The 24,716-nt window shown below is 33.6% G+C and overlaps 1 protein-coding gene across 1 annotated transcript in view; it reads left to right on the plus strand.

Annotated features, from left to right (window-relative positions):
• The window catches only part of LOC126886711 (zinc finger E-box-binding homeobox 1), a 151,702-nt gene that overhangs the window by 84,205 nt on the left and 42,781 nt on the right, over positions 1–24,716 (plus strand). The window contains exon 2 of the mRNA XM_050653713.1: positions 18,591–18,674. Coding sequence (XP_050509670.1) covers positions 18,608–18,674 — 67 coding nt within the window. The 5' untranslated portion in view covers positions 18,591–18,607. The remainder of the gene's footprint in view (positions 1–18,590; positions 18,675–24,716) is intronic.

Genomic DNA, 24,716 nt, shown 5'->3' on the forward strand with positions numbered 1-24,716 from the left:
CTTGTCTTCCCTGCTATTGCTCTTATGTCTTCATTTCGGCTGTTCGTAGCATGCTTTTGGTTTTATTGGTGTCTTCTCTTGATTCAATACCATAGGTCATAACAGGTTGGATGCAAAATTCTAACTTTCCATTGTGGGCCAAAGAAAAGAGTCCACCTCGATATTTAGCAGTAGTTATTAGATTTTAAGGAAATGCCGAAACAGGCCGATTTTTGATCTAAGGGGAACACGTTTTTACGGTACACACATCTATCATTTGTCAACCCCCTCCCTTCCACTTACCCACCCCTTATTTTTAAATAGGGAATAGGGGTCGTGTGCTAGCTCATTTGAAACATTATTCAATTCTCTATTCAGTAATATTAACATTGACATAATTATCTATACAGGGTGTGCAAGAAAATTTATATTGAATTAATTGACACAAAACGAAGAATGTATGTAATTTATTTAACTCAAAATACATTCTAGTGCTGACAAAAAACAGAAAATAATGTTTTTGATAAATAAACATTGTTTGTTGCTTAAATTCAATATTTTTTTATCAAAAAACATTTTTTTCTATTTTGTGACAGCAGTAGAATGTATTTTGAATTAAATAAATTACATACATTCTTCTTTTTGTGTCAATTAATTTAATTAAAATATTTTTTTCTTGGACACCCTATATAAATAATTATATTAATGTTTATTACTGAATGGAGAATTGAATAACCTTTCAAATGAGTTAGCACACGAACTCTATTCCCTTTTTAAAAATAAGGGGTGGGGGAAGTGGAAGGGAGGGGGTTGACAAATGACAGATGTATGTACCGTAAAAATGTGTCCCTCTTAGATCAAAAATCGACTTGTTTTGGCATTTCCTTAAAATCTAATAACTACTGCCAAATATCGAGCTGGACTCTTTTCTTTGGCCCACACTGTATATTTATTGATCTGTTTTTATATATAAGTACATAATATCAAATTGCTCTGCTATTCTTGTTTTGTGTCATTCCTATGGGAAGATACCAGATGACGGAAATATTTTTTTGTTGAGCCTGTAGTTAATTCTTGTTTGATCTTGAGAAGTATAGCGTGAGTTGTATATAGGCTGTTTGATTCCAAGTAGCGCTCATTGAATTGGTGATATATGTAATAACAAATTTGCTTTCTTGTTTCATGTCATTACAGATACAAAAAACGTAAACTAAGTTACCAAATTCTAATGTTAACAACAATCAAATGATGGTTAACTACTATTAATTAATAACGACATTTTCAACAATTGGTCATTAAGACCATCGTCTGTGACAACCTTCTCTACAATCGTCATTTACTTTATACATATATTGCAGTTATGAAAGCTTTAAATTACCTGTTCGCTTTAGCTTGATGACATAATTTGTTGTTAGGACGAAACGCCGACCTAGAAACGTCTCATCTTGCTAGGATTAAACAAAAAATAATTGCTGGTTCACGGAAACCTTTCGTCTCTTGATATGCTTTCACTTCCTTTTACAGCACGAACTTAAAACTTTGTCTTGGTTGGTGTCATTAAGACGAATTTGCACATCTAAAGATTAGTGGAGCTTGCGGATGAGATATAGAACGAAGAGGGAATTTAGCGACTATATCGATGTTTAAATATTATAGTCCGATAACGAATCCAGTCCAGAAATCGAAATCGGGAGATAAGTTACGCAGGGATGTATTATATCTCCATTACTATTTAATGTAGGTATACAGTGAAGCCATCCATTTTTGAAGAAATATCTCAAAGTGAAGGAATAATAATTAACGAAAGATCTATTAACAACATAGGATATGCAGATGACACCGTGACTATGGCAAGCTCTGCTGAACGTAAAAGTAGCTTCTAATTTTTTCAAACATGTTTTTTTGCCAAATGTATTACTGATAAATTATGTTTCGTTCTTTATTTGTTACATTGTTACATTGTTACATTGTTACATTGTTACATTTACATACAAAAGTAGTGTTTAATTGTCTTCACAAAATGTTGTATTTTGTGTTTGTGTGTTTTTTTGTAAAATTTATTACTAATTTTCTTTGTTTATTTGTTGCATTTACATAAAAAGATAGTTTTTAATTGTTTCAAAAATGTTGCATGTTGTGGTTGTGTTTTTGTTTGTAAAAAAATGTATTACTAATAAATTATTTTTATTTCTTTATTTGCTACAGTGTTACATTGATTACCGGATTGATAATCGGTAATCGTCAATTGTCAATTCAGTCATGGCTTAGGTACTTAAAATTTAGATAAATTTAAACACCTAAAATAATTTGCTCTGAAAAATGAAAATATCTCGAAAACTAATAAATTTGGGCATAGGGAATGTTATATAAAAATTAAAGTACGGTAATGTTACTTTTCAATAATGATATAAAATACAGGGTGTTCCATTTAATATTACTGAGAAAATAATGTACTTGCGTTTTGACTCACCCTGTATTTGATATAAAGAAAATTAGCAATGTCAATAATTCTTGAAAATTTTGACAATAAATAAAAAATATGGCATTAATAAACCATTGCTGTTGTGCTTATTTTTATTTATACAGGGAGTTGAACTTGTTACGATGTTCACTACTTTTATTGCTATCTATTATTATAGCGGAGCTATTAAGCTTTACCCCACTAATCAATCACCCTGTATAGCTATTATTTATAAATACTGTTTTAGTCATGAAATAATCTTACCGAATTACACTCGAGCGCTTAAGATGTGTAGAACTAAAAGTTTATTTTGGTTAATTTTCTTAAATGTGTCAAAACTGTAAAACTGGTTGTAATTAAACAGAAACAAAATACTTAAAAAAAAATTATTCTCAGTATAATAATGTAAGTAGATTTTCCCTGAATTAGTAGAAGTAGAATAAGTAGAGTAAGTAGAATATACTACATGCTTGGAAATTAAATTCATTAAAAAATAATCAAAACAATATTTTTCAAAAATCTAAAAATTATTTATGTACGTTTTATTGGAAATAGCGTAAAATATATAGTCCGGAGCAGTAAATTGGAATCAAATTGTTTTTTTTTAGAAACGTCGCGTCTCATCAAGTCGCCTTTCTGTATACACAATGATAAAATTGAAGTGCACACGGGTACCGGTGGTTTTTTCGATTTCAATGAAATATGTTAGATAGAAGGAGCATATGTTGTTTTCACCTGCCTCCCGTTCTCTCAGTCATCGTCAGCAGTGCAGACAAAATAGCACCTGCCCCGTGACTCGTGCTCGCCGGCACTACCGGCTGCCTGCTGGACCCCTTTTTTATCCCCAACTCGAAAGATACAACGCTACAATTACCATTTACACAACAATATCCTTGTTATAATAATAATAAAGATACACGTATATGCCCCTAGTGCTAGTGCGCGGAACACCCGCCGACCAACGATCAACGGACTTTGTGATGATCGAGAATCTGAACGAGACCTAGGGGGAGGTGGTGTTAATGAGGAAGAAAACAAAGACATTTTCGATACTTCAATCACTACAGGGTGGTTTTATTTTGAATACTATAGATAAATAAACTATACGTTATGTTTATACGGGATTGGCCACAGTTAGGATTTAATGAAAATTACCTACATATTTTATGTTACGTTACCTAAAAATACTTGACGGCCACTCCGGAAATCGTTATCAAAAGAAAATTAAGAGAAATTTGTGAAAAGGTGTGTATAACCGACTATTGTTGGTATTGAGTATTACGTTATCACTGTCAACAAATATTGATGTTTGAATGTACTTATGATGGTTGTAGACAACAACCAGCTTTGGCTGGAAAAATATGAGGATAAATATTGTTTATGCTCTATGATACATCAAATTCTGATTATTCTGTGTATTTGTGCAATAAATCTATGAGTTATGTGATTTTATGTTTGGGAGTGTTTGTAATGAGTTTTTGGGATAAAAAAGTTGTAAAAATTATGCTTTTATGTATTGGGTTTTGCATATGTGTAGTGTATGATAAGATAAGAGATATTATGTGCTTCACATTTTCCTATCCTGCTATCCTATAATGTTGATATGATTTTGTTCTTCACTACTTCACTTCGTCTTTAAATATGGACACCCAAAGTCTGCTGCATTCTGTTGATGGATTTGCTATACATTTTATCACATCTTTTTACTGTGGTCTGTGTTCATGGTCTCTCAGGTATGTTTGTATATCTGTGATTTGTCGAAATCCCTGATTTTTATTGATGTTTTATGTTTAATCCTGGCGCTTACAAATTGTTGCATTCACAGGGTATTCTGTAGATGCAGTGCATTGACCTCTCACGTGTGTTGTTCGGTTTGGTTTTGGACACAATAGATCTGAGTGTGTTCGTTATTTTAAATGTTGTTGTTATGTTGTACTTATTTCCTATCCATTAATTTTTCTGATAAGCCCTTTCGTATGAAATTGTTTTCAACCTTGACTCCCTTTTTTGGTGTAGCTGGATTGCTTGCGTTGTTTTGTTGTTTTCTTTATTCTATCTTGTGGAATATATATAGTCATTTCTTGATAAAACCTTTGTTACCATGTTTTCTTTTAATTACTTTTCATTGGAACGGTAAGGTTAATCCCATATAAACATGGGTAACATTTAACTTAATGCGACGAATCAACAGTTTTAGAACCCCAGATAATAGATAATAAACTGTTTGTACTTGAATTTCAAACTTGTTTAACTTTTTTGTGAGAATAAGCACTAGTTCAGTAGGTATATTAATATAATATATTTCATATTATAAAGTGTGTCCCTGTCCAGGAATAGGGAGCCCAAGAGGAAAAGCTTTTTTTATTTTTAGCAATAAAGTCATTCTTGATAAAAGTTCTGTTTGTTCTAAAACTCCATATAAATCAATTTCACGTTTTTCCAACCCCGTTTCATTTTATATTCACTTTCACTTTCTTCTTGAAGAGGTCACTACTAGCGTGCTAACATTGTTGTATTATGTTACAAAGATTGGCAGGTAGATCGATCGTTTCTTTTCAATTTGACAAGAATGATATCAAGAGCAAACCTTCTCGCAAATGAACCAGTCAATAGATGGAAATAATCAAACTGGCGAAATTACAGAAGACAGCTAAACGAAATGGAAATAAAATAATGTAGAAATCACGAGGGAGATCCAACAAGTTATGGAAAACAACGTCTCAAAAGAATATACGAATAACAGAGGAACAGAACGAGGAAAGCATACCAAAGAACAGGAAGGGCGGAATTAGAAAAGCTACAAAAAAATCCTTTAAAATGAGAGTTTGTACAGTTACTTTTGTTAATACGTTGCTTAATTATTGCATTAATACCTTTATAAATGGTTTTTTTTTAATTATTAATGACTTTTCTAAAAATGCACAAAAAAATTAATTTCGAGTTGGAGATGAGACAATATTACAAATATTCAGCTATAAAAATTTCAAGAAATCTTTTATCTACAATATCTATTATTATGCGTAAAGGGTCCATCTGAGATATTTTAACAGTTTTGACTGAAATTTATTTAAATTTTTATACCTGAATATTTGCCCCCATTGTCACGTAAAATTAAACTTTTTGTGCATTTTTGGAAAGTTATTTTGATGAAATAATTAAGCAACAAATTAACAAAAATAACTTTAAAACCAGTCATTTTAAAGGATTTTCTATATTTCTGCACTAAAATTATTATATTACTTTTCCTTATAACTTACCGGTTTCCACCATTAGTATCTACTTAAAATCAAATAGCGGTCTTATATATTATTTATATATACATAATTAAAAAATGACGTTTAACCTTTTGCGCATTTTGTTTATTACATATTGTTATCACCAAATAATAAATACCAAAGTCAAATCTCAAAAGCAGTTGTTAAATACCTGTATCAAAGAGTGTCACGAAAAGGCTTTTATTCTGCTACCTTCTCTGGTCTATAGCTCAAAACTTGAATTGCTAATTGACGAATTGTTAAAACATGAATCGCACTGTTCAGAGTAACAGTTGCAAGAAGAAGAGCAACAAATGCTAACATTGACAAAAACATTTAAATTTTAATCATGACCAGGTGATTTTTCACGCATACCACTGACTATATAAAAACCGCAACCTCATTCATAAACAATTTCGACATAAAGATGCTTTATTGATTTCTTTAACATTTCCAGCACGAGACAACTCCAACTTCGACCACATGATGTTCCAACTTGCATCAGTGAATCATTTCGCTGGAAAAACTCAATAAAATGCGTTGCGTCACCGCATATATCGCCATTGTTTTTAATGTTTAACATTTCAAACATAGATCGTCACTTAAGCTACATCTTTTAATTTATATTTGTCAGTATTCGATTGTGATAAGTTGGAGATTTATCTATAAATACACCTTGCGTATTAAATAACACTTAAGCACGTAGTTGGCCATGAAACTAGCATTGTGTCCATCCATAAATCAATCTTAAAACAATACTACATTGATAAACAATGGTTTATAGGGGACGAAAACACGAGTTCTACATTGCATAGAAAATACGATCAGAAAATTTTAGCATACGTGCTTACTACGACTGATAAGAGGTGGCGCCACTGATTGTTTCAATCTCCAAGGATTTCTAGCTAGGCTGTGTTTCCCAAACGCTTAAAGGGGGGGAGGTATGGTTTGAAAATTTCGAAATTTTCGATTTTTTTATTATTTTTAATAAAAGTAAATAACTTCAAAAACACTCTCCAAAAATTTCAGATTTATCGGAGCAAAATTACCGGAAAATACAGCATATTGAATATCCCTACCACCGACGCTTTTGCAGCAACTTCGCGCCAGCGCACTTGAGCGTGGTGAGAAAAGTTCAACAGCTGTTTCCCTTCTCTTTATTAAATTACTCAGCGATTCAAAAACATATTCCGGTGTGCATCACTTTACGATTTGACAGACAAAAAGAAATTGAAAATAAAAGTTGTAAAAACTTTAAAGACGTTTTTCTCAAAACTGCTGCTTTCAAAGGCGGGGGACATTGTAACTCAAAATCTACTTGAACGATCCACCTGAAATTTTGCACAGATATTCGTTTCGTGAGGTCATCATCATTCATGAGGTCATACGGGGTCAGCTTCCCTAATTGCATTGCTCCATACAATTCTATCTTGAGTCATATCAATATTAATCCTCTTTACCAACATGTCCTGCCTAATCGTCTCCCCCCAGGTCTTCTTTGGTCTTCCTCTCCTACTCCTTTTAGGAATCTGCACTTCAGCAATTCTTCGTATTGGGTGGTTAGCGTCTCGACGTTGAACATGACCAAACCATCTCAACCTATGCTCTCTCATTTTGGCATCAATTGGTGCCACACCTAGACTTCCCTTAATATACTCATTTTTAATTTTATCCTTTTTTGTCACTCCACTCATCCATCTAAGCATTCTCATTTCCGCCACATGCATTCGTTGTTCCTCTTTCTTTTTCACTGCCCAACATTCAGTTCCGTACATCATAGCCGATCTTATGGCTGTTTTATAGAATTTTCCATTCAACTTCATTGGAATTTTCCTGTCACACAGCACACCACTCGCTTCCTTCCACTTCATCCATCCAGCCCTAATTCTACTGCATGCATCTCCATCTATTTCTCCATTACTCTGTAATACCAATCCCAGGATCCCCTATTGCTTTTTTACAATCAGTTCACCATCCAAAGATACCATTTTATTTGTAGTAACTCCATCTTTAAATAAACATTGCAAATTCTCTGTCTTTGTCCTACTAAGTTTTAAACCTTTTTCCTCCAGAACTTGTCTCCACTTTTCCAGTTTTTGTTCTAAGTCTCTTTCACTATTTCCTACTAACACGACATCATCAGCATAATTAAGCACCATGGAATGTTACCCTGTAGTTTCGCTGTTATCTGCTCCAAAACTAATGAGAATAAATACGGACTAACTAAGCACCGAGCCTTGGTGCAATCCTACTTTCACAAAAGCACAGATTTCGTGAGGTAACACTGTGGATCAATTTTTGTTTTATATGTAGGTACTTATTTTTTGTTTAACAATAATAAATATGTTGATTTTTACCCTTTTTACCAAAAATTTCGTTATTTTGACTTCTGAGTGATCCCAAAAACTCAAAAATTTTGTTAAAACTAAAAAACTCAACAGCGTTACCTCGAGAAACTCATAAACTAATAAAATATTTTGAACTTTTGTTTTACATGGTCCAAGAGCAAGTTCTGATGTCCAACGAAAAATCCATTTTTTTTGGAGATGTCTGTAAAAATTTGCCACCGTTGGCTAATTTTTCGATATTTTGCTTTGAAATTGTTTTTGAGTATTCTTTGAATTATACTGAATACGTTTATTTAATTTAAAAATAAAATAATTCTACCATAATTAAAAAAAATCGAACATTTTCTAATAGAAAAGGTCTCTTTAGAATGTGGCGCGGCATTATCCAGGAAAAGAAACATTTTTCTATTTTGTTTTTTCATTTTATTGTCAATTTATACAGCAATCTTGTCATAATTTCTGTTGTCATCCAAGCCTTTTTATTAGAAACCCATTCTAAGGGTAATTTGTCAATATGACTACCCTTAAAACAGCGGGGATTTTTACTTTTCCCCATTAATAATGGATCTTTTTTCGAATCTTCCATATTTGCACATAACAAAATAGTCAAACATTGTTTTGTATTTTTTTTAATGCCAATGTCTTGTTGGACAGGGCTTGGTAATAAAATCCTGTTTTCGTATTTCAGTTTAGGTCCTCCTCTTGTTATTTTTCCTACTGGCACTTGCCTTGGTATTTCGCCTTCTTCCATTATTTTTACATATCTCGTCCAATGTAGCGATTGTATTTTAATGAATGTTACGATATTCAGACTGTGGCATATTTTGTAGAGTTCAAAGTTATATCTTCTTCGTCAAATACTTTCGACAGATTTTTCTTTCAAAGGTAGCTAATAATGTTTCCTCAATTTTAGAGAGTTTTCAGGTTCCTGAACCATATTATGTGCCTACCAGCAAAGTTTTGTATATTTGGCATATTGTTTTTCTTGAGACGTTATCTGATCTTAGTTGCTAATTAACCCATGGTAACCATTCATTTATTCGCAATGAATATTTGCCTCTTAACTTTCATACAAAATATAACCTATATACATTTATATTATCGCAAGGTCGGGGGTAGAAGTCGCAAACTTTGTTAGCATCTTTTTGGGTTCTCAAAATTAACATTATCAGCAAAATTCAGCTTGTTTGTATGATTTGTAGAGGTACAGTTGCATTTACTCAACCTCAGGAATCCGACAAGGAGATAGCTTGAGCCCATTGCTTTTTAATTTAATAATGGACAAAATCATAGAAGACATTGAAAGTACAGGAGAAGGATATATAAGATGGTAAAAAAAAAACAAATAAAAATCCTCTGTTATTCTGACGACGCAATCTTAATCTCCGATAACGGGGATAACCTACAGCGAATGGCACATACTCTCAATACAGTGGCGAAGAACTACAACATGAAAATATCAACAGCTAAGACCAAATCCCTGGTAGTGTCAAGGGAACCCATAAGATGCAAAATAGTAATTAACAACGAACTAATTAAAACAAGTCTCGAGATTCGAATATCTGAGAGTCAAAATATATGTAATTATGGGGATGTTAAAGAGAGCGTGCGAAAGTAAGCAAATAAAGCCAATTACGTGTCAGGCTGTCTGAGGGATGTCATTTGGAGAAATAAAGATATGAGTGATATGAGGCTGGAAGGGAAAGTACTCATATACAAATCATGTGTAAGACCGATCATGACGTACGCGATAGAAACAAGATGTGACACATCAGAAAGCAAGAGGATACTGAGAACATCAGAGATGAGAACGTTGAGGTCAATAACTGGGAGAAAACTTAGAGAGCATACGGGATGACAGAATAAGAGATATCTGTAACATAGTTACAAGACATAGTACGGTGGGGAAGACAGAAGACGAGAATGGAATCAGCATGTGACGAGAATGGACAGCGAAAGAATAGCCCGTATAGCCAGGGATTCAAAGCCAACAGGCAAGAGACCAATAGATAGCTGGATAACAACTACGAAATACAAGCTCAAAATCGGTTAAGAACAGGTCAAGAGGCCTAATATAAGAAGAAGAAGAAGAGTTGCATTTACGTCTCTAACGACTGGACTACAGTTGTCCATATTATGGACTTCGGTGAGAATAAAATAACAAACAGTTTTATATAGGATCTCCCAAGTAGGTACAAAACTCATTGACGCCTGACAATGTTTGTGTCCAATAATAGTGTAGTAGCAGTGTAATTTTTAGATTTCTGAGAATGATAAACATCAAATTGGATGTATCAGGGATGCCGCGGTAAGTGTTGCCTTGACTCGATTTTTGACGGTGTTGTTTTGTTTCGCTCGACCTTATTCTGTCTATGTTGTAGTCCGGTCACGTTTGCAATCACTGAACTTCGAGGTATTAGAACTTTTCTCGAATCCGATCGTCAAGGTTCATCTGATGTCATTAAATTTTCCAAAATAAAATTACCAACTTTTAGACCACATTTGCACTTGCACATCAATTGCCGAAAAAAAACACCGGAAAATTCAGGAGGAATCTTATGATCGATCAATGCTATCTTATCATTACTACGATCAATAAGCAAGTTAGTTCATTAGTTCTATCTTAATTTAGTACCACAGGAGACTTGATCTAAGGTCATATTCACCAATAATCCTTAGGCTCTAACACTGGTGAGTTGTATTTTGTCGTATGAAAAGTCATTGGGATAGGAACCACTGTGAGAGCGGTGAACGCGGGGTTCTGTCTAAGGCCTCGCATCCGTGAACTTTCTCCTTTGAAATAGAATAAAAATAATTAAATGTTACCTATTAGATACTTATAAACTCCTTGGATCTGTTATTTCGAATTTCAATTACTGTATAGTTAGATTAAAATGTTATTTATAGAATGATAAATATTACATATATGAATGTTGGTGTGAAAATAATTTTGGGGGTTCACGTGCACATGTGCACTTATGGAGAAACCGCCACTGTTTTTTAGTTACAATTTCTTCCATTTGGTTGTCGTTTGCTGTTATCTATTGTATAGTTCCCTCTGTCTTTGTTTCTTCAATTTCTTCTTGACTCATATATTTCTCTCCACACCTCTACTATTTCTGTTACGTCTATCTTTATTTAGGTATGTTTGTATCTTACTTATCTGCGTTCTTTCCTTTTTTGTTGTAAGAAATGTTCTTCAACTTTTTGAATAATCAATATCAAATTGACTGCTAAATGTTATTCAGTTCTGATCTGCTTTCAAATGGCTTCTTATTCTGCTTTCAACTAGGGATGAATTTTTTTCAACGCGATTTGCACATTGAAACACATTTTTTTTTGTTATCTCATTTGTAGTTAAAAAAAATGTTTCGAAAATTCATTCAAATACACGCAAAAGGTATTAGTATTCATGGAAAGTATTTTTAAAAGCAATAAATAATTATAAAATACCCTTTTGTTTGTCTATTTAAGAGCGTAGGCGCAAAATTTCGGTCAATTTTTTTTAAATGCATTCATTTTTTTCGAATCTTGAGAAAACTATGTAATATTTTTGAAAAATTTAAACGCAGAGTAAAAGATTACATTACCGATGGCCTAACCTTAGAATAAACAAAGAGTTTGTTTTGAATGAGATATTTAAAATTAAAAGTCACACTGAATTTTTTCTTCTTTTTCACCACTGTAACTTATTAAAATAAAAAATATAGAAGTTTTCAGGGACTTTAGGCCCTCGGTAATAATGTAATATTTCATTTTCCGTTTAAATTTTTCAAAAATACTTAGTTTTCTCAGGATTCGAAAAAAAAAATAATGCATTTAAAAAGCATTGGCACGAAATTTTGCACCCACGCTCTTAAAAACTACTTAGGAACTCCTACTAGTGAATTTGAACACCAAAAACGAGGTATAAAAAATAGATGTAGATTTCATACCGTCTATCCCTCTAATTATTATTGTATGCATTTTCTAAAATCAAATAAAACATACATTCCCGTGCCTATTTTTCTTTTCTTGAATCTGTGGTCGACATACAAAATCGGATTTTTTCCCAGCCATAACATTTCCGATACTTTAAATAAGATAAACAAGATGGCCACAATTTCAACATCCAATACAATTTCAACATCCAATACACCGATGATACAAAGACGGACGCATAGGAAAACCCCGTAGCTACATTTACGTGAGGTGCAATGGATATTTTTATGATAAAAGCATTCGAGAAACAGGGAGTGTCCTTCTCTCAAAACTCCAGGGAACGGCCACACCCTCTCCGGCGACAAAGAGTCCTAGTTCCCGCTATCTGTAAATCCAGAACAAATCAGTTTTATTATTTTTTTCTTAAAGTTGGTGTTTTATTAATAGATATGACAAACTACATATTCAATAATTTTAAGACGTAAATACAATAGAAAATTTGGTGCTACTATTACTATAGTACAGTACCTATGCGAGCTACCCCGAGGATGCAGTCTACCTGTACCTATAGCCCTGTTAGAGTGTGCAGTGTAGTACCTATCGCAATCTTGAAGGATTTGCGCATATAATAATCAAATGCAAGAATACTCTTGGAAATAAAATATTCACAAATAATAAACATTTGGAGGAAAATAAATGTAAAGTGAAAAGGGACTAATAATTTACAAAAAATGTACCTATAATAAAAAAGTAAAATGTAAAAAACACTACACAAAACACAAAATTTCGGCATAATCGATTTTCGCCTTTTTTTTTTCTTTTGTAAACCCTGGTTAAAATGTTGTTCTGACGCTGTTTCCTTGTAGCATTTTTGTAATCAACTTATTCTAAATGGAAAATAAGCCACAATTTAACTAAAAAAATTATTTTATTGACGTTTCGACGTCGGATGTCGTTGTCAAAATACGAAAACATTTATTTTGTATTTTGACAACGACATCCGATGTGGACGTCGAAACCTTAGTTAAATCATTTTTTTAGTTAAATTGTGGCTTATTTCCCATTTAGAACAGTTGGTTAAAATGTTGATTAAAAACATTAGAAATACAGAAAAATCGACGTCGGGCAGTGGTGAGGATAGCAATTTCAACCTTCTCAAAAATGAAATCACGCCTTCAAAATAGTGCCGCGCTTAAAAATTTAAATCATCTCAGCTTCTAGTGGATCAATTTGAATATTTTTTTATTGACAAAACTTTCAAATATGATACTTTTATAAGCATATAAATGAATAATAATTTATTTCCATATTTAAATGAATAGTCACTAAATCATTCAATAATCACATCATTTTTCCTCCTCTTCCTTTATCATCCTCTTTTTTTTCATTTGTTAAAGTTACAATATCAATCTTAACAACTGTAGTATTTTTTGTCAATTATTAATGTAAATACCTACAATATAATAAAGGAGAAAAAAATAGATTTTATATAATTTTTTTTCACAAATTCTTTTATAAAAAAATTAGCCCACCTTTTGAATTCTCCTCCTAGTAAAATTATCCATGTCAAGAAAATTTGAAGTGATCAAAACAAAAAATAGGATCAAATACGTTTTATATAATATAAGTAGTGGGGTTCCTACTGTCTCCTCCGCATCCCACATTTCGCTCGCCATCGTTTTCTATCCACCCATTCGTTTTCGTCAATAGCTCTATCTGCCATAGACTGTTCTATGCCTTTCTTCCATGTTTCTGTAGGCCTTCCTCTTCTTCTTCTATTTATGGGTGTGTAATTTAATGCTCTTTTTGGCCATCTTTCCTCTGACATCCTCATAACATGACCATACCATAGCAATTTCTTTGTTTCTATATGGTCAACCGTGGAATATAAACTCTTTGTCCGTCGTCTTATTTCCTCATTTGGTACGTGTTCTAATCTAGATACTCTGCATGCTCTACGTAAGTAATCCATTTCCGCTACTTCTATATTTTTTCTTTCCTTTCCTGTGAGTTGCCAACACACTGCTCCATAATTATAATAGGTTCCACAATTGTTCTGTAGATTGTTAACTTTGTGTTCAGCTTCACCTTGTTAGACCATAGTAGACCATTTAAAATACGAGTTGCTTTCCTTCCTTGCTGTATCCTATGCTGTATGTCTCTTTTTGTAGTTCCTTCTTCTGATATTATGCTTCCTAAATATCTATATTCCTTACATTTCCTTATATTTCTTAACTCTAATTCCGGATCTTCGGTTTCCTCTCCTATTCTCAAATATTCCGTTTTCTCCATGTTCATACATAGGCCCCGTTTTTCATATTCGATCTGTAACTTTCTTAGCATATAATCCATATCATGTTCATCGTTGGCAAGAATTACTTGGACATCAGCAAAAAACAAAGTTGCTAAGCAGTTTTCTTCAATCATTATTCCCATCCCAGCAACTTTTTTCCTCCATTGCTCCAGAGCTTTCTGGATGTATATTTTAAATAGTGTTGGCGATAAGCAGCACCCTTGCCTTAAACCTTTTGTAACAGGGAATAGTTTCGACATAGATTTTCCCTGTTTAATACAACTTTTCGGATTTTGATACATATTTTGAATTGCTCGCACATATGCTTCGCTTATGCCTATCGTGGTCAAAATTTCAAAGAGTTTCTTTAAAGGTACCGTGTCGTAGGCTTTTTCCAGATCAATAAATGTTAGGTGAGTAGACAGATTCCTTGCTCTTCTTTTCTCTATTATTTGTTGCATCACCAATATATTATCTGCGCACGATCTACCGGCGCGAAAACCACTTTGTTCTTCCATGTCCTGAATTTCTAATTCCACTCTTTTCTTTAATACTCGGCTATACAACCTCCCCATTGCACTGGTTATCCTTATACCTCTGTAGTTTTTGCACAACTTTTTGTCTCCTTTTTTGTAAATCGAGCTAATGTATGCACAATTCCAGTCTTCTGGTATTTTTTCTCCCTGCAACATGCATTTGTTGAAGAGCTCCGTCATTATTTCGTGCAGTATGTCTGGTCCATATTTTATCAGTTCGATGGGGATATTTCCAGGTCCTGATGCTTTCCCATTTTTTGATTCTAATAAGGCTTCTTTTATTTCTTTTGTAGTTATTCTTCTAACTTGTTCATTTACATTCGTCTGCATGTCCATTTCATTTACCACAAATTCGGGTCTAGTTTCCTTCAGTAGTATCTTATAGTAATCTTCCCATTATTTGGTACTTATTAAATTTAAATTACTCTGCCCTTTATTTTCTTTTCTGATATTTTTTATCGTTTTCCATGCTTCAGCTACTTTGGATCCGCCTATGTATCTTTCCACCTCTTCGCACTTTCTTTCCCATATGTCATTTTTACTCCTTATTACTTCTCTTTTCACTTCTCTGTTCAATTGTGCGTATACTCTTTGATCTTGTAAGTCCTGTGTCTGTAGCCATTTTTGGTACGCTGTCTTCTTGTTGTCTACTAAACCTTTTAGTTTCTCTGACCACCATTCTGGATTTTGTTTATCATCTTTTTCCAAATACCCTAACGCTTCCTTTGCTGCTACGTGTACCTATACGTTTTACCCAACCGAAAACAGATACCGTCTGATCTAGTATTCAGATAGATGTTTTTAGTTAAGCTTCAAATCATTCGTCCTGTTTTATGCACTTGTTTTATGGTATTTGTTACGACTTTGTTATGGCAATAAAATTGTTTCTTACAATGTTGTATTTTATGTATAGTGTAAATACGTCATTTAATTTTGAATAAACAAAATTTTTCGTACTCTATATTTTGGATAGCATCTGATCGTTAATAATACGAAATCCACATCCAAATTTGCAATTCTCATGTTTTGAAATGACCATGTATTTTGTTTTATCTCCATTTATTTTTAGGCCGGTATGTAATGCAGCTTCTTCAAAGCTCGAGAAAATATCCTTCTAATGTTGATTGTGCTACTGCATCTACGTCATCGGCAAAGGCGAGTACGATTTTTGTTCCCCGATCAGCTATGTCTGGTTTGATTTTTGGATAAATTATTGTTCGCATAGCATAATATTATATTCTAACGCCAGGCTAAACAACATTGGGCCATCGGATCTCCCTGTCTCAGTCCAGAATTTACGCAGAAAGCATTTGATATTTTTATTGATTTTACATTAATTTCTCCACAATTCTCTACTAAAAACTCTAAAGAACTATTATTGCTATTTTTCTAACGATCTACATAATTCCACTAAATGAAAGTTGCATAAGCATTATAAACAGGTATTTAAATATCTTGTTCAGTTAAGTGAAAATCATCAGCACTTAATTAGAAGAGGGGAAAGAGGGAAAAGTGCTACTCATTAGTAATCGATGGAACTACCCACGAAACTTGTATATTCTCGTTTAACTTGGTATCACAGCCATCGATACAATTTATTGACGTTTTTTTCTGGCCATTTTCTGGTTTTATTTACTTTAAAACGCAGTTTTTGAAGCGAGTACGTTTTTATCCTAATTATAGTGGTCATCATTTTTCCCTTGTCTAGTTTTGTATTATTTATTTATTGTTTTTAAGATTGTTCCATAATTAATCGCTAACCAGCGAATTAAACCAGCTAAATCGCTGTATCATGTCTTCTGTCAAATATTTATTTCTTCTTTGCTCTCAAGAGTTCTATGGAACTGCATTTAAACCAGTACCTTAAATTTTTCAACCATGACACTCTCCTTTTTCTTATACTTCTTATCTTTCCCCGTATTATCAATCTTAACATTTCATATCGCTGTTCCCTCTCTACGTGCACCAGATATTGTAACTTTTCTTTCTTATTGTGATTGTGTTCATTATTTCGATTTCTTTGCCCATTTCTCGCAATACTTCCGTGTTCGTTTTCTTCTGTGGTTATGCTATTCTAGGCATCTTTCTGTAACACCATCATCATTATTCATTCTCTTTGCCTTATCCCTATGCGGGGTCGGCTTCCCTAATTGCATTTCTCCACACAATTCTATCTTGGGTCATATCAATATTAATATTAATCCCCTTTACATGCCTTTACCAACATGTCCTGCCTTATCGTCTCCCCCCAGGGCTTCTTTAGTCTTCCTCTCTTACTCCTTCCGAATCTCAACTTCAGCTTTTCTTCGTATTGGGTGGTTAACGTCTCGACGTTGAACATGACCAAACCATCTTAACCTATGCTCCCTCATTTTGGCATCAATTGGTGCCACACCTAGACCCTAATATACTCATTTCTAATTTTATCCTTCTTTGTCACCCCACTCATCCATCTAAGCACTCTCATTTCCGCCACATGCATTCGTTGTTCCTCTTTCTTTTTCACTCCCCAACATTCAGTGCCGTCCATCATAGCCGGTCTTATGGCTGTTTTATAGAATTTTCCCTTCAGCTTCATTGGAATTTTTCTGTCACACAACACACCACTCGCTTCTTTCCACTTCATCCAACCAGCCCTAATTCTACTGCATGTGTCTCCATCTATTTCTCCATTACTCTGTAATACCGATCCTAGGTACTTAAAACTATTGATTTTCACAATCATTTCACCATCCAAAGATACCATTTTATTTGTAGTAACTTCATCTTTAAGTGAACATTCCAAATTCTCTGTTTTTGTCCTACTAAGTTTGAACCTTTTTCCTTCAGAGCTTGTCTCCACTGTTCCAGTTTTTGTTCTAAGTCTCTTTCACTATTTCCTATTAACACTACATCATCAGCATACATTAGGCACCATGGAATGCTACCCTGTAGTTTTGCTGTTATCTGGTCCAAAACTAATGAGAACAAATAAGGACTAAGCACCGAGCCTTGGTGCAATCCTACTTTCACCTGAAATTTATCAGTCTCTCCCACACCTGTCCTAACACTAGTCGTTACTCCCTCATACATATCTCTCACAATCTTTACATATTCGCCACGGACTCCTTTCTTATTGAGTGCCCACCACAGAATCTCTCGAGGAACTCTATCATATGCTTTCTCAAGATCAATAAATACCATATGAGCGTTGGTCTCTTTATTCCTGTATTTTTCCATCAGTTGCCTTACAATTAAAATTGCATCTGTTGTTGATCTGCCCTGCATAAAGCCAAATTGATTCTCGGATATTTTTGTAACATTTTTGGAACAACTTTTTGTAACACCACATTCCAAAAACCTGTAACTCATTTATTCTTGCTTCAGGGTCCAGATTTCAAGTACCCATATTGTAGTACCAAAAACACGTAACATCTCAGTGCTCTTACTCTCAATTCTAATCTAAGGTCTTTATTGTAGAGACTTGTTTTCACTTTTACAAACTCATTTCTTGCTATTTATATCCTAGCTCTTATGTTTGCCCCTGTTTTATCATTATTTTTTGAAATCCAGGTTCCCAGGTATTTGTATTTATCAACTCTTTCTATAGGTACATCTCCGAAATGTATGTTTGGTCGTATATTTCCCAATTTCCCATAAAATTTGTAATTCTATCAAACACTCCACCACCCTGACACTAGTTATGGTTTCATTATTTTCACTCTGTCATTTAGATTGTTTGACATTTTACATATTTATTTTTAAAATATTACAATTTTGTTATTATTACTTAAGTCTAATTCATGATTTTTGTTCCAGAACGTCGTAGCTTCGAGATGCAAGGAACAGCGCTGATGCCCCACAACCCCCAGCAAGGTTTCCCACCACCACCTGATACAATAGGTAAGCGAAACCATTAAACCCATTTTTTGTAGTTAGAATTTATGAAAATTTGTAAACAATCTGCAAATTCTCGTGATAAATCAGACATCATCATCAGTAGTTGTTCTAGGATTTTCCGCCATTCTGTTCTGTTCCCAGGCCCGGCCCTAGGGATTTTGCCGCCCTGGTCAAGGTCGGCGACCGCCGCCCCCTTGGTAGACCGAAAAACTCAAAAATTTCACCATGGCTCTTAATTTGCTGAAATCTATCACATAATGCATTAACGTTTGTGTCTATAATTTTTAAATAAAAGTCAACTTTATATCGTGTCTCTAGATCTAGGTCCATACTTTCATCTTCAGCCTCATAGCCAAATTGTCTTTTCACTTTTCTCTTTTTTGATATCACTGTGCCTCCGATTTTCGGGTTCTCAATTTCTAACTTGCGTCTGTCAAATAGCCCTGGCATTTTAAATCACTTCCGAGAGACTTGATACTGAAAGCTTGATGTACTCCCATATCAATGCATATCCCATACCAGTGATTTGCTAACTACGTTGATGTGAAGTAAAATGTCATGCCATATTACCACCGAGCAAAGAAAAGTCAAATCACGGATTTGATTTGCCAAACAGCTTGCCTCATGAGCAATCATTTTATCGTTGATTTTATTGACAGTGATTTCTATAAGAGCATCGTAGATTTCTTCAATTTGGTATCTCATGGGAGTAATTGCATCAATTCTACTTTCCCATCTAGTTTCGGACAAAGATTACAAATTACAATGTTAGGCTAGAAATATGATTTTTTAGTATAGCCCAACGATGAATAGATGCTGAGAAAAAGTTGTAAATTTTTGTCACTAAGGAAAAGAAAGAAACTGCACAGTGTGAGGCTTTAGCAGCATCGTTCACGACTAAGTTAAGTGAATGGCTAGAACATGGGACAAAAAATGCTCTAGGATTCATTTTCAAAATTCTGTTTTGAACTCCCAAGTTCTTCCCGTTCATGTTTGCCCCATTATCATACTCTTGTCCTCTCAAATCTTCCAAAGGTATTCCCAGTTCATTCAGTTTTTGCAAAATAACTTCTGTTAAGTCCCAAGCCAGTGGATATTCCAGTACAGGCACAAATCCAAGGAAATGTTCTGCACTTTTAACACTTCGTGAACAGGTACCTAAATCGACAAAACGTGCAACAGTAGTCATCTGTTCCACCCCCGAAATATAAGGTGTACAATCTAAAATAATTGAGGTGGTTAGAAGTAAAAGGGTTTAAGTGCACTTTTCTAAAAATATGCTCGAAGTACAGATTCGCTTATTTAAAAATGGATTTATAACTTGGTGGTAAAAGGATTCAAGCATATTTCGCCCTACAGTCGTCAGCTATCGCCATTACATTTATTTTAATGAAAACAATTGCATTTTGCATTGGTAGTAAACGGGTTTAAGTGCGCTGGAACCATTTTACAACAAGACTATTTTTATAGTATTCTGTAAAAACAAGTAGTAGTAAACGGGTTTAAGCACGGTTGAATCATTTTACCACAAAACTATTTTTAGTATTCTGTAAAAACCTCATGTTAATGCAGGATTACTTTTGCTTTAGGAAGAATTTAAAAAGTTGTGACTGGCTGAATGGCAAAAGCCTGTGCCAAAAAAAACAAAAAAATGCAGGATTAATTTCAAGTAAATAAATATTATATTTGTACCGAATTTCGAAGACTAATTATGCAAAAATATTATGCAACGTGCCAGTTGTAACTACACTGTGGATAACTGCTGTAATACAAGCTGGAATGAAAATGATTAGTACTTACCTAATAGTTAAAATCAGCACTTGAACCGTTTTAACAGTAACATTTATCAATACCATGTACCGATTCAAGTACATTTTCTTAGTATTTTAGAATTTATAAAACTCAACAACTTTTAAGCTGATTATCTAAGAACTCTCAAAACTGCACTTAAACTCATTTACGTCAGACCCCCTCAATTATGCTATAATACTTTGCTGATTGCAAAAAGTTTAAAATTTTATTTTTGATTTGGTCATGGAGGAGCTGAATAATTTCGTTTGAATACGTTTTCCCAAGTAGTGATGCTGCTTGTTACTACCATTAGTTGTTTTGCTAATGTGCTCTTGTAAGACAGAAACAAATTTTCCAAAGAGATCAACAAGCTTTAAAAAATTACCATTGTTACGAAATTTTTTATCAGAATCGCCCCTCACTATTCTGATCCCACTATTCTTAAGCGAGGAAGAAGAAGGCGGTGTTGTCAATTTGAAGCTTGTAATTGTTATTGTTTCGCTTAGGTATTTAATTCTCGTTTTTACAGTTGCATTTTTTCCGCTCTTTCTTTTTCTGTTCCGTTGATAATATTAAGAACGAATTTATATTTCTTCAATTTCAAAAATTGGCTGTCCTCTAAAATTTACCGCCCCTAAATTTGCCGCTCTGGGCAGCCGCCCAGTTCGCCCACCCCTGGGGCCGGGCATGTCTGTTCCTTGCTTTGTTCTTCCAGTGGATAAATCAGACATACCGAACAAATTTGATCAATATTTGAAGCAAGTCTTGCTTCCATACAGCCATGATGTGAACAAGTCAAATTGAGCTCAATGGTACCTCGAGCATGAAACATTGGATATTTTAAACATCCATGTTTAAATTCAAATCATTTTTCCATATTCCTATGACCGATTAAGGGACCGTTCAAGTATTACGTAACGCAGGTCGGGGGGGGGGGGGGGTCAAAAATCTTTAAAAATTGCGTTACGTAATACTTGAACGCTCCCTAATTATAAAGGGTGGTTTTTACCCAAATATTTTTTACTTTGGTGGTTAGCCTGTTAGATTTAAGCAAACACTGATGATGATCGGTCAACCGATTGAAAACTAGTTCTGTTCTGTGATGTAGCCCTGTATAGGGATTTTAACAAATATACCTTTTATATACAGGGTGTTTCATTAATAATTTTCCATATAGTAACTGGAGAAACCTTAGCTCAAAATACGAAGATTTAACCTAAAACACTTAAATAAAATGTGGTTCCTTACTGAGTTACAGGGTGTTTTATCTAAAAATTTAAAAACTAATTTTGCTCAGCATTTTAAAACTATTCGACATATCCTTTTCATACTTGGCAGAAAGTGCGACTACTATACACCCTACTAAATTATGATACACAAACGTTTCTAGCTACTACCAGAGGCGTACGACAGGGGATAGTGAATGGTTGACCCTTCTCAAATTCTACGCCACTGGAGGAATTACTATTTTAGTGCCATTTTTAGATCCACCAATATTTTCTACGTAAATAATATACTCTTCATTGGTAACGATTAAGTCATTAGTTTTCGAGATATTTGAAGTTAAATATGAAACGGCACAGTTATTTTGATTAATTTATGGTATGATTCTTATGATTAAAATTTAAAAATTATTTGTAGCCAGTACTTTAAAACTATTTGGCCTATCCTTATCATACTTGGCAGAAAGTGTAGGCACTGTACACTGTACACCCTACTAAATTAAGATAAATAAACGTTTCTAGCTACTACCAGAGGCGTACGACAGGGGATAGTGGCTGGTTGACCCTTCCCAAATTCTACGCCAGTGACGAAATTGCTATTTTAGTGTAATTTTTTGATTTTCCATTACAGTGGAACCTCGATAACTCGGATTAATCGGGACCACGACCGATCCGGGTTATCGAAAATCCGAGATAGCCGGAGAATATGGTAAAAATTAATAAAATACGGTATACTTACAGATAAACTCCGTTAGAATTGAAATAACATGAAATATTTTTATAAATATGCACAGTACATATTACCTACTCATTACAATTCTAAAAAAAACACCAAACCCAAACAATACAAGACACACAATACTAAAGACCATTGTTTATAAAAGAATTTTTTAAATAGTCTTTCCTAAACAATGCTGACAGTTTGAAATAAAAAGGAATAGATACTACAGACAGCTGGCTGTTGTTTCTGCGGCGTGTACTATGAGTAATTTTTAATCTCGTGTTCAAATTACACACATAAGTACACGACACAGAGAGTCTAGACGCATTATCTCTCAAATATTATATTACATACACTTTTATTGTTGAAAGGATTGTCTGATAATTAACTATTTTGATTGGAAATAAGCCACAATTAAATTGAAAAATACAAAATATTGAAAATCAAAATGTTTATCTGATGAAAATCGGTCCGGGTTAGCCGGACTTCCGGGTTATCGGGGGCCGACTTATCGGGGTTCCACTGTACTTTTTACGTAAATAATATACTCTTCATTCGTAACGATAAAATGATTAGTTTTCGAGATATTTGAAATTAAAAATGAAGGGATACACTATTACATTAATCAAAATAACCGTGTCCTTTCATTTTTAACTTCAAAGAACTCGAAAACTAATGACTTTATCGTTACGAATGAAGAGTATATTATTTTCATAGAATGTATTGAAGAATCCAAAAATTAAACTAAAATAGCAATTTCGCCAGTGGCGTAGAATTTGGAAAGGGTCAACCATTCACTTTCCCCCGTCGTACGCCTCTGGAAAAAGCCAGAAACGTTTTTTTAACATAATTTAGTAGTTTGTACAGTAACTATACTTTCTGCCAAATATGAAAAGGGTACGTCGAATAGTTTTAAAATTCTGAGCAAAAATAATTTTTAAATTTTTAGATAAAACACCCTGTAACTCAGTAAGGAACCACATTTGTGTTTTAGGTTAAATCTTCGTATTTTGTGCTAAGGTTTCTCGAGTTATTATAAGGACAATTATTAATGAAACACCCGGTATACTCCATTAAAATGTTACATTTTTTAAGACGTACCTTGCATTTGTTAGAGGAGTCAATTTTATTTCTTTAATGTGTAAGGGGGATCAGTAGAAGCTTAAGCTTAAGTTTTTATGGTCGCCACCCTTGTCCCCCGGCCGCCATCTTGGAAATGGTGTGTTTCGCGCTATATCTCGTAAACTACCAACCCTACGGAAAATCTAATTAAACATAAAATGTAGAAAATTAAATTTTATACAATTTTATTTCTATTACTTTTTATCGTCAAGTGACCAACAAAAAAGATATAAACAAAAATATGTAAAACATTTTAACAAGATTCCTTTTGGAGGTTTTAACTTTTTTTCAGTTCATTTTAAAATAAAATAACATTATAGCAATTTTGTAGAGGGTTTTTCAGCGAACAATTTCAACTAGAAAATTTGTTTAGTTCTATTTATTTATATAGGTGTTACAGCGCTCCAAACTTGACCAGATTCTCGAATGCTCATAGGGATATAATAAAAACAAAAGTTAGCCTTACTTTTCTATCTATACATATTTTTTATTCATACAATTTATTATGATTTTAATATTCCTATGCTATTATTAATCTGTTTTTGACCTTTCTCCCCACTATAAAACTTATAACCCGAAGCATATAACGAAACGGCCCAAGAAGTTGTTTGAGGACAAATTCGGTTCAGAAGAAGAATGACGCAACTGCATATTGCAAAATTCTTAAGAAGAGCAAAAAACGAATTTTTGTTATCAAAATCATAAAGTATGATCAAAATTAGCCATTCACCACACGGTGGTCAGGATCTCGAGATATAAGCGTTTTTTGGGGTGTGCCGCTTGTTTATGAAGTAACATAACTTTTTTGTATTGTATATTTTGACTTAAAATTGTCCAAAAAACTTCTTCATGAATTATATTTTATTGTTGTGTTGGTTAAAATTATAAACTAAAAAGTTTGTCACTCAACTTTTTTAAGTAAACATGAAACTAACGAAATATGATGACAAAATGTTTAAAAACTAACAACTCCTTTTTTAATGTGTTTAAATATTTAGGACAAATCCCATTGTTATCTACATATATACTTCAGAGATTAAACAGTAAAATTTTCAAAAGGAAATATTTACAGCGACCAAAGATACAGCGGACAACATAAAGTTTAGGGCAACCAAACATAACCAATTTGTAGTTGACATTTGAGGTAATCTAAAAACACTGACAGTGTTGCCATGTTGTAAAATATTT

The sequence above is a fragment of the Diabrotica virgifera genome, chromosome 6 (genome assembly GCF_917563875.1).
Source record: "Diabrotica virgifera virgifera chromosome 6, PGI_DIABVI_V3a".
In the NCBI taxonomy this organism is placed as follows: Eukaryota; Metazoa; Arthropoda; class Insecta; order Coleoptera; family Chrysomelidae; genus Diabrotica; species Diabrotica virgifera.